Source organism: Notolepis coatsorum, assembly GCF_963971535.1.
Source record: "Notolepis coatsorum genome assembly, chromosome: 3".
Taxonomy (NCBI): Eukaryota; Metazoa; Chordata; class Actinopteri; order Aulopiformes; family Paralepididae; genus Notolepis; species Notolepis coatsorum.
In genome coordinates, this window is record NC_140167.1 from 88,772,979 (window position 1) to 88,785,478 (window position 12,500).

The 12,500-nt window shown below is 42.3% G+C and overlaps 1 protein-coding gene across 1 annotated transcript in view; it reads right to left on the bottom strand.

The window, feature by feature from the left end:
- Positions 1-5,013, bottom strand: part of shc2 (SHC (Src homology 2 domain containing) transforming protein 2) — a gene marked incomplete at both ends in the record, with an annotated part of 27,835 nt that extends 22,822 nt beyond the window's left edge. Inside the window, one exon of the mRNA XM_084310709.1 lies at positions 4,946-5,013. Coding sequence (XP_084166835.1) covers positions 4,946-5,013 — 68 coding nt within the window. The remainder of the gene's footprint in view (positions 1-4,945) is intronic.
- Between the last annotated feature and the right edge of the window lie 7,487 nt (positions 5,014-12,500).

Consider the following 12,500-nt stretch of genomic DNA (forward strand, 5'->3'; position numbering starts at 1 on the left):
TGGAAACAGACGATACGTGACTCCTGCCCATGTGGACAGTCCGATACATAATCATGTTGTTGTTAGATCAACTGAAGTGAACAGCAGAGCAGTGTTCCCTCCCACGAGCAAAGATCATAGGTCACGGATCCCTCACAGTTCAAAGGCCAAAGCAAGGTCATGAGGTCATCCCACACCAGACCAGACCAGACAACCTCATGGTTATGACTGATGGACACCATTGATCTTGATCATAAATATTCAGTTGTTATATAATCAATATTGTGATTATATTGATCTGAATCCTCATGAACACTACAGTATACCGGGTCCTCACTTCTGTTTACAATCTTGGATCGTGTATTTTCCTGATTAATTTCTCTGCTTGTTCAGAGCTACATTTACAGTATCTCACAGTCATTCCCAATCTCCGTGCCATTGAAATATACAGACATCTCTGCTATTCATTTGCTATAACTCCTGGGAATAGTTAGCTCATGGGGGTGGATGTCCCCTATGAGGCTGGCTGAGATAGGTCGTCAGATATTATGAAGCTGGAGCTCATGGTCAGGGGACAGCGAGGACCCGATCAAGTGGCTCGTAAATATTTAAAAAGCAGCGGCCGGGGCCCCAACTTCCCTAAAGGTCTTCTGAAAAACAGAAAAACATCTGTAAATTGGCCATCATTACACTCTCAACGAGAAGTAAATTGGCTTACACTCATTTACAAAACCCTCCTTGGTCTGACCCCTCCTTATTTGATACACCTGTTAAAGTTGTCATCTATAGTATACTCCCTATAACACCAGAGCTGCTCACCATTATCTCGCTAGACTTTACCTGTGTTTACACTTCCTTTGGTCAAAACTCCTTCACATTTGCTGCTCCCAGCAGTTGGAACGAGATGCAAAATACTTAGAAAATTGACAAATTGACCCCCTCACTACTTTTAAGGACTCTATCAAGTTGTTTACACCTTTTAACTGTAATTTGACTGTTCTGCTTCATGTATGCCATGCCATTTTATTTGGTTGTTTGATGTGTGTTTTAATTATTTCCCTTACCTCTGTGATGTACACATTATGTACCATCTGTCTCTTTTCTATTTTTTTTTCTGTCCCCTTTCCATGTTACCCTTCGAGGGAACCTGTTGTCCTCTCGCCAGGCCGCCATTGAACATTTGTTGTTGTTGTTTGTTGTAATACAGTGTCAGATGCGTCTTGGTGTTGTTGCTCATTAGCCTTAACCCTTTCACTGCCACACGACAGAAGGTTAACCCTTTACTATCACACAACCGACGGCGATGCTCCATCATTAGCATCATTAGCTCTGCGGATGTAAAGGGCTAACCTTCTGTATTGTCACGGCTGTCGTGTGGCAGTGAAAGGGTTAAGCTACAGTACAACACGACCCAACATGTCAAGGAGGCTACTGCTGATAGGAACTACTGCTGATACGAACTACTGCTGAGAGGAACTACTGCTGAGAGGAACTACTGCTGATAGGAACTACAGCTGAGAGGAGGGAACTACTGCTGAGAGGAGGGAACTACTGCTGAGAGGAGGGAACTACTGCTGATAGGAGGGAACTACTGCTGAGAGGAACTACTGCTGATAGGAACTACTGCTGAGAGGAACTACTGCTGATAGGAACTAATGCTGAGAGGAACTACTGTTGATAGGAACTACTGCTGAGAGGAACTACTGCTGAGGGGAACTAAGGAACTACTGCTGAGAGGAACTACTGCTGAGAGGAACTACTGCTGAGAGGAACTCCTCTGCTGATAGGAACTACTGCTGAGAGGAACTAAGGAACTACTGCTGAGAGGAACTACTGCTGAGAGGAACTACTGCTGAGAGGAACTACTGATAGGAACTACTGCTGAGAGGAACTACTGCTGATAGGAACTACTGCTGAGAGGAACTACTGCTGATAGGAACTACTGCTGAGAGGAACTACTGCATGTCCACGATTAGATTATTGACATTCTGAGGAACATTGGCTGATATTTTGTCATGCTTTTGTACTAATTGCTACTATTTTGTTTTATGTTTATTTACTTTAGCTTTATTTTTTAACTGCTTTTTTGATCGTTTATTTTAATAAACCACATTTAATTATTATCAGCATTGTATTTGTTTATAAGTTTATTTCATTGAATGATTGATCAATGATTGATTGATTGATTGATTGATTGATTGATTGATTGATTGAGTCAATAAATAGCACAGTGAGACAGATGACCAGGCCCAGGGCTCATGTACCACTGGGGAATTTGGAAGTCTTTTGTAAAGTAGTCATTGATAAAATGGTTTCTGAAGCAGAAAGGTCTAAATTGAATAGGCTCTTTTCACAGCAGCCATTTTGACGTATATGCGTAAACAAAGGTGTAATAATAATGAATATTCTATATATGTGGTTACACCTTTAACCATCTATGACACGTCAAAATGGCTGCTGTGAAAAGGGCCTATTACGCCGATATGCTGCTGTTTGGCGTAAATCATGTATCTAAAATGTTTGTAATTTCAAATATTTTCTCTTAAAATAAAAGTCTGTGTTGTGAGCCAGTTTCATGACCCTAGTAGCACCCATGAAACTTACTCAAAACCCAATGTACAAGACGGATAAAGCCCTTTATGTCAACCAAAACGGATTCAGTCACATCACACAATGGGTATCTAATGTGGGGTACCATTTCTAATTGACCTATCTCAAACCCCGCCCTCTTTTCTTGGTCCTCTAATCACAACTGTTGCTTCCCTAACAACAGTTGTGATTGGAGGATCAGGAAAAAAGGGCGGGGTTTGAGATAGGTCAATTAGAAATGGTACCCTACAGTAGATACCCTATCGTGACGTAGACGTATTATACAAGACCTCTTTCCTCTCTGTTCTCTCCCGTTTCTTTTTTATTTAACCAGGTAAAATGCTTGAGATCAAGGATCTCTTTTACGAGCAAGACCCGACCAAAATGGCAGCAATAAAAATAACAAACCAAGTTACAACATACAGGACAAAACACAGACAGATAAAAGGTTAAGAAAGTTAGCGCCACCATGTCCTTAACATTAGTAATAACATGTAGCATCTGCATTATGTATTAATGCATTTGCAAACTCCCAATTCAGACGTTTGTGACATGAACTTTAAAATCAGGCAAGGGCCTGTAGCTTCAGAGTTTTTTTTTTAAGTCTGTTCCAAGTAGAGGGAGCGGACTACATGAAAGCCCTCTTCCCAAACCTAGTGCGAATTCTGGGGATTGAGGCAATGAGGCATAAAGATAGTCCTGAGATCGCAAGCTGTAAGATAGATTATCAGAGATAGTGAGATATGTACAGAGGTATAAAGGTAACCAATAAGTGCTTTATAAATAAAGGTATACCAATGGAGAAGAGGTACGAGCAGACAAGGACATTCAGCCTACCTTGGCATATAAAGTACAATGATGCGTGAGTGATCAACAGCCAGTAATAAATCCTATTGCCTCTTGTTTTGTTTTGGATCACCCGCTATGAGTCACACAGCAGACATTATCCAGCAGGGCGTGTTCATAAGGCCCACTGCAGCTATCCACAGTCATTAGCCTACATCATCAATAATAGATCTCTATCACTCTCCATCTCTGCCGCCTCCTCCTCTTGCACTTAAGCCCTTGGTGCGCGGACGGCTCCGATTACTGCCCATCGATTAGAGGAGAGGGAGGAGGAGGGGAGACTGAGAGTTAGAGAGAGAGAGAGAGAGAGATGGGGGGGGCTAGTGTGTGCACTGGTCCTACAGGACCAAGGATGGCATGGAACCCTGTTCTCATAACAATAACACCATATGGAGTCAAAAACACACAGATAATCAGGACAGAAGACACATACTTTCATACACAGACCGCAAGTTATACCCGATCACATGCACATAAACATTCCTCATTTTGTAACTATTTTTTTTTTTACTTTATTTCGGTTTTAGGGTTAGGTTAGGGTTATGTTATTTAACTCAAATTCCTGAAATGCATAGAAATTTATGAAATAAATAAAACAATCTGACATTTATATTAAAAAGAGCTAGCCCCCCAAACCCCTAAAATACATAGAAATCTATGCATTTTGGAACATTTACTATATATATAGTCAAGAAAGCATTTAGTCATACTTAAAGTTTAAAGTGCTTTACTTGCATTGAACATTGAACATTGAGGAGACATCATTAGAAAGCACAATGTATGTTTCCATAGTTACGCAGATGACACACAATTGTACATCTCCGCTGAACCAAATGATCACACAGCTATAAACTCCATTTCCGCCTGTCTCTTAGCAATAAACAAATGGATGACGAACAACTTCCTAAAATTAAATGAGGGCAAAACTGAAATCCTACTAGTCGGTCCTATAACAAAAAGAGAAATGTTACAGAGCAATATGGGGCAACTTACTCCTTGGATCAAACCCGAAGTTACAAGTAAGTAACCTACGCTGGCTTCCGGTAACATTTAGAATTGATTTCAAGGTCCTCCTCCTTATATACAAAGTATAAACATTGCGATCATCTACTACTGGTCTATTGAAGGTTCCAAGCCACAGTTGCAGCCTTTGCTAACTATATGCACCAAAGTTATGGAACACACTACCTATGGACATTAGGGAAGCTAGATCTCATAATATTTTCAGAAATAAGCTAAAAACGTACCTCTTCACCATAGCCTTCTAATACACCCCGCTGTTGATTGTACTGTAGCACTATTTTACTCTGGCCATTCTATTGCATAATTTTGTAAAAAAAAAAAAAAAAATACAAATTTTTATTTTCTTTGGGTTTTTTTTTATCAGTGGGGCACAGATGATCATCAGTAGGGCACGTGCCCTACTGATAGTGGTCTAAATACGCCGATGGGCTGATCCTATACTCTTAATCCTATGCAGCTCAGATTCCCCTGACTCGCCACTATGAGAGACAGTTAACCTCCATCTTACCTCGTCACCTGAGTCCGTGTGTTGAAGTCCAGAGAGCGCATGGATTTCAGCACCTCGATGCAGCCCATGTACTGTACAGAGAGAGAGAAGACATGCTTCATTATACTGTACAGAGAGAGAAGACATGCCTCATTATACTGTACAGAGACAGAAGAGATGCCTCATTATACTGTACAGAGAGAGAAGACATGCCTCATTATACTGTACAGTACAGAGAGAAGAAGACATGCCTCATTATACTATACAGTACAGAGAGAGAAGAGATGCCTCATTATACTGTACAGTACAGAGAGAGAAGAGATGCCTCATTATACTGTACAGAGAGAGAAGACATGCCTCATTATACTGTACAGTACAGAGAGAAGAAGACATGCCTCATTATACTATACAGTACAGAGAGAGAAGAGATGCCTCATTATACTGTACAGTACAGAGAGAGAAGAGATGCCTCATTATACTGTACAGTACAGAGAGAGAAGACATGCCTCATTATACTGTACAGTACAGAGAGAGAAGAGATGCCTCATTATACTGTACAGTACAGAGAGAGAAGAGATGCCTCATTATACTATACAGTACAGAGAGAGAAGAGATGCCTCATTATACTGTACAGTACAGAGAGAGAAGAGATGCCTCATTATACTGTACAGTACAGAGAGAGAAGACATGCCTCATTATACTGTACAGTACAGAGAGAGAAGAGATGCCTCATTATACTGTACAGTACAGAGAGAGAAGACATGCCTCATTATACTGTACAGTACAGAGAGAGAAGAGATGCCTCATTATACTGTACAGAGAGATAAGAAGACATGCCTCATTATACTGTTAGGATTAGGGGTGCTGTGAGGGTGAGAACGCAATTTGCAGACAGGGAAGAGAGGAGGCAGAGACGGCAGGATACGTGGAAATATAAATAGGTTTACTAGGACTACAAAATAATACAAAACAACACTGAAGGGGACGGGAAAACAAAGATGAACGAAAACGGGATATATAAACTACTTACAGCACAGACGAACATGAAACAAGGCAAGGAGAGGCACGAAGGGCAAGGGAACACGGAGTAAGTGAGGGTACAATGAGGGTACAGGAGACAATGACGCCACGAGGAAGTGATGACAAACAGACACCTAAATACCAACACTAATTATACAGTACAGAGAGAGAAGAGATGCCTCATTATACTGTACAGAGAGAGAATACATGCCTCATTATACTGTATAGAGAGAGAAGAGATGCCTCATTATACTGTACAGAGAGAGAAGAGATGCCTCATTATACTGTACAGAGAGAGAAGAGATGCATCATTATACTGTACAGAGAGAGAAGAGATGCCTCATTATACTGTATAGAGAGAGAAGACATGCCTCATTATACTGTACAGAGAGAAGACATGCCTCATTATACTGTACAGAGAGAGAAGAGATGCCTCATTATACTGTACAGAGAGAGAAGAGATGCCTCATTATACTGTACAGAGAGAGAAGACATGCCTCATTATACTGTACAGAGAGAAGAGATGCCTCATTATACTGTACAGAGAGAGAAGACATGCCTCATTATACTGTACAGAGAGATCAGAAGAGATGCCTCATTATACTATACAGAGAGAGAAGAGATGCCTCATTATACAGTACAGAGAGAGAAGAAGACATGCCTCATTATACTGTACAGAGAGAGAAGAGATGCCTCATTATACAGTACAGAGAGATAAGAAGAGATGCCTCATTATACTGTACAGAGAGAGAAGAGATGCCTCATTATACAGTACAGAGAGATAAGAAGAGATGCCTCATTATACTGTACAGAGAGATAAGAAGAGATGCCTCATTATACTGTACAGAGAGATAAGAAGAGATGCCTCATTGTACTATACAGAGAGAGAAGAGATGCCTCATTATACTGTACAGAGACAGAAGAGATGCCTCATTATACTGTACAGAGAGAGAAGACATGCCTCATTATACTGTACAGTACAGAGAGAAGAAGACATGCCTCATTATACTATACAGTACAGAGAGAGAAGAGATGCCTCATTATACTGTACAGTACAGAGAGAGAAGAGATGCCTCATTATACTGTACAGTACAGATACTATACAGAGAGAGAAGAGATGCCTCATTATACTGTACAGAGAGAGAAGAAGACATGCCTCATTATACTGTACAGAGAGAGAAGAGATGCCTCATTATACAGTACAGAGAGATAAGAAGAGATGCCTCATTATACTGTACAGAGAGAGAAGACATGCCTCATTATACTGTACAGTACAGAGAGAGAAGAGATGCCTCATTATACTGTACAGTACAGAGAGAGAAGAGATGCCTCATTATACTGTACAGAGAGATAAGAAGACATGCCTCATTATACTGTTAGGATTAGGGGTGCTGTGAGGGTGAGAACGCAATTTGCAGACAGGGAAGAGAGGAGGCAGAGACGGCAGGATACGTGGAAATATAAATAGGTTTACTAGGACTACAAAATAATACAAAACAACACTGAAGGGGACGGGAAAACAAAGATGAATGAAAACGGGATATATAAACTACTTACAGCACAGACGAACATGAAACAAGGCAAGGAGAGGCACGAAGGGCAAGGGAACACGGAGTAAGTGAGGGTACAATGAGGGTACAGGAGACAATGACGCCACGAGGAAGTGATGACAAACAGACACCTAAATACCAACACTCATTATACAGTACAGAGAGAGAAGAGATGCCTCATTATACTGTACAGAGAGAGAATACATGCCTCATTATACTGTATAGAGAGAGAAGAGATGCCTCATTATACTGTACAGAGAGAGAAGAGATGCCTCATTATACTGTACAGAGAGAGAAGAGATGCATCATTATACTGTACAGAGAGAGAAGAGATGCCTCATTATACTGTATAGAGAGAGAAGACATGCCTCATTATACTGTACAGAGAGAAGACATGCCTCATTATACTGTACAGAGAGAGAAGAGATGCCTCATTATACTGTACAGAGAGAGAAGAGATGCCTCATTATACTGTACAGAGAGAGAAGAGATGCCTCATTATACTGTACAGAGAGAGAAGACATGCCTCATTATACTGTACAGAGAGATAAGAAGAGATGCCTCATTATACTGTACAGAGAGAGAAGACATGCCTCATTATACTGTACAGAGAGAGAAGAAGAGATGCCTCATTATACTGTACAGAGAGAGAAGAGATGCCTCATTATACTGTACAGAGAGATCAGAAGAGATGCCTCATTATACTATACAGAGAGAGAAGAGATGCCTCATTATACAGTACAGAGAGAGAAGAAGACATGCCTCATTATACTGTACAGAGAGAGAAGAGATGCCTCATTATACAGTACAGAGAGATAAGAAGAGATGCCTCATTATACTGTACAGAGAGAGAAGAGATGCCTCATTATACAGTACAGAGATATAAGAAGAGATGCCTCATTATACTGTACAGAGAGATAAGAAGAGATGCCTCATTATACTGTACAGAGAGATAAGAAGAGATGCCTCATTGTACTATACAGAGAGAGAAGAGATGCCTCATTATACTGTACAGAGAGAAGAGATGCCTCATTATACTATACAGAGAGAGAAGAGATGCCTCATTATACTGTACAGAGAGAGAAGAAGACATGCCTCATTATACTGTACAGAGAGAGAAGAGATGCCTCATTATACAGTACAGAGAGATAAGAAGAGATGCCTCATTATACTGTACAGAGAGAGAAGAGATGCCTCATTATACAGTACAGAGAGATAAGAAGAGATGCCTCATTATACTGTACAGAGAGATAAGAAGAGATGCCTCATTATACTGTACAGAGAGATAAGAAGAGATGCCTCATTGTACTATACAGAGAGAGAAGAGATGCCTCATTATACTGTACAGAGAGAAGAGATGCCTCATTATACTGTACAGTACAGAGAGAGAAAAGATGCCTCATTATACTGTACAGAGAGAGAGAAGAGATGCCTCATTATATAGTACAGTACAGAGAGAGAAGAGATGCCTCATTATATAGTACAGTACAGAGAGAGAAGAGATGCCTCATTATACTGTACAGAGAGAGAAGAGATGCCTCATTATATGTACAGTACAGAGAGAAGAAGACATGCCTCATTATACTGTACAGAGAGAGAGAGAAGGCATGCCTCATCATATGTACAGTACAGAGAGGGAAGAAGACATGCCTATATGGCTTCATAGGTTCCAAATCAAGATGTTTAGTAGATTTTCTATACACACTGATTTCAGGAGTGGAATATGTTTCAATGAATACGTGGCACAACAGCCACAGACCACACATGCATGATGCCATGTAGCCAGGCTCTGGGTTCCTGATGGTTCATCATGTATCAATGCCTGCCACACTAGTTCAGACAGGGCTAGAAGATGGCACTACTGTAACACTAGTAGAGGGACAATGTTGCTTTATACATGTACGTATCTATATTATAGAGCGGTCAGCACACACAGCCTGCAGCAGCTAGAGACTAATTTCTTTAATGAAGGGAAAGTAGGAAGTGGTTAGAACCAAAGATATGGCATCACCCTCTAGTCACGACTCATATCTGTCACAAAAGAGGATCGAAGTCAAGTCAAGTCAAGTCCATTTTATTTGTATATGTTGGACTGTGGTGATTCCATGTACGGATAAATAAAATGATGATGATGATGATGATGATAAAAAGACAAAAATAATAGAATGCAAGATATAAAATTAAAAAAACACAGTAAAACAATGAATGTAATAAAAGCAGGTAGGACACAGTAAAACAAAGAAGATAAAAGGGGCCAGGGGTCTAGTGGTGATTAAGTGGGGGGGGGAGGCCAGGGAGAACAGGTAGGTTTTTAAAAGTGATTTAAAAACGGGCGGCTAGGTGGTGTAGTGGGCAAGGCACTCGCCACCAGTGTGGAGACGCTAGGATTCGCGTGTTCGAATCCAGCTCTCCACATTGTTTTCAGTTTAGCTGGTCGTTCATACTAATACACATTGGCCGTATTACGGGGAGGGAAAACTGAAGGGTGGGGATCGAACGTTGTGAACAAGCGACTCCTACAAGTCGGTTGGTGCGCCTGCGCAGTAGAATCAGGAAGTGTCGGGGGCAGCGTGAGCCTCCCACGCGTTACTCCTCGACACTGAGAGATCGAGCTGCGCAGGTGAAAAGATGCGACTGCTGTTACCTCAAGTACCGGAGGGGACTTGTGCTATGTATGACTTAGTCCACATTGCAGCAGGCTTGTGGGAGGCAAGAAACAGCGTTCGTGACAGGGGAGGGTTGAATTGGATGATACGAAATTGGGATGAGAGAAAATATAGAAAAAATGGGAGAAAAAGTGGAAAAAAAAGAAAAAAAAAGTGATTTAAAAACCTGCAAGGTTTGAGCGGACCGTACTTTAAGAGGGAGGCTCTCAACAAACATTCCTGCTACTAGCTCATTTAGACCATGTAATGCCAAAACAAAATTACTTACTAAATGACCACAATAGGTTATGCAACCCCCCCCCCCCCCCCCAACCATGTTTATACAACGACACAGTATGAAGTATACGTATGATATACAACGTTTCTGCTGCAATGACAACAACAACGGCAGCCCTTGGAACTTCATGGACCCTCTAACTAGATTAGGAGACGGGGGGAAGTGTTCCATCAGTCTCTCTCTCTCTCTCTCTCTCTCTCTCTCTCTCTCTCTCTCTCTCTCTCTCTCTCTCTCTCTCTCTCTCTCTCTCTCTCTCTCTCTCTCTCTGTCAATGGCTCCATTGTCAGCCTATCTTCTGCAGTGCTGCAAGGACCCCCCTGTCCCCTCTGTCCTCCCTGTCCTCCCTGTCCTCCCTGTCCCCCCTGTCCTCCATGTCCTCCATGTCCCCCCTGTCCTCCCTGTCCCCCCTGTCCCCCCTGTCCTCCCTGTCCTCCCTGTCCTCCCTGTCCCCCCTGTCCTCCCTGTCCCCCCTGTCCTCCCTGTCCTCCTAAATAGCTAACAAACGAAATACAACGTATAGCATAGCTACAAGTACAACACAGAATAACGTTAATACTATTACATGCATCATTGTTTACAATGAACGGGTGGGGCTAGTCAAAGGACTGGACACGGGGACAAGTTAAACATGAATTAATTTATTATAACACTCCGGTAGTTTCGAGTCGTGCTGCAGTGTTTACGCACCACAGCTATTCTATTATATACTGCTTTGACGCTTCCTCCTCATCGTTGATTGCCTGTAGTAGCTGCATCTAACGTTAGTAGCTAACGTTAAAACTAACCTAAAGTTAGTTGTTCACCAACAATTTGTTTTATCATTAGCTCAAAAACATAACCGGACGAGACAAGTTGTAGGCTCATAGGTTCTGCTTAGGATAATCACAACAATACTTCCGGTCCGGTCGGTGGGCTTCAAAATAAAAGTCTAAAACACCGGAAAAGACGGAGCGGTGGGCTTCAAAATAAAAGTTTTGGGAAATAAATTTCTCAAAAAAAATTCTCTAACCAGTCGCAATAATATCGCTTATTGCGATATTTTCGGGGGCAATTAATTGCCCAGCAAAATGTGTTATCGTGGCAGGCCTAACCATGCCTAACCTTAACCGGCGAAAGAATACACGTTAAAAAAAAAATTTGATGGGATTCGAACTTGTCAACAACGGACCGCAGGACCGCTGCGCTGCCAGGTGAGCTGAGCTTCGAATGAAAATCATGGCGGATTAGGGCGGTTACATAATTCCGCAAGCTCTGCCGCTCTGCTCTGCGGTTGCCGCGCCTGCCGCAGGGCGTGTCGCAGCCAATCAGGGAAAACGCGGAAGCAACGGCAGCACTGCTCCGCTGTTATTAAGCAATAGGCGTCCCCTCTCTCCCCCCTGTCCTCCCTGTCCTCCCTGTCCTCCCTGTCGTCTTATCTCACTATCTGCACTCCTTGTACCCTCTAGCCGAGTAACACACCATTCCTGTAACCCCGGAAACATAGACATTTACCAAAAAGCATTCCTCGGAATTGCATGGAAATTATCCTCTCTTTCCTACTCTCCTTGAAGGCAGCGAGCGACGTCGTTATCATATTAGTTCATCTAGCCTGGCTGTCGGTGCAGCAGAGGACGTCTTGTGAAGAGTTTATTATCTAACATCTGCTCGGTCAGGCTTCCTCTAGCACTGAGACGCGAGGCCGGACAGGGAGCCAGGCGGGCTGGATGCCTGGGACTCTGTGCCAGCCTGTGGTGCATGAATAGAGGGTTGTTTTGATACTGTAACCCGGATGCCATGATTATACGGACAGTGATATTCGGACACTCAATAACAACATTGATTTAGGTCTCTGATAAGGATATGGAACATAGATAGATACCTGGAAACACCTCTGTCTTTGTGGGCCTGGATCCAGCCCCCTGAAACAACTCCCCCCCCCCCCCCCCCCGAAACAACTCCGTGCCCCGCTACGTGCCACAGTCACTTCACAACACTTGAAGTCCATCGTGACTGTGGATATAATCACGGACCTCCGTTACACATGTATGTGTGTATATGTATGTGTATGTGTGTATACAGTATGT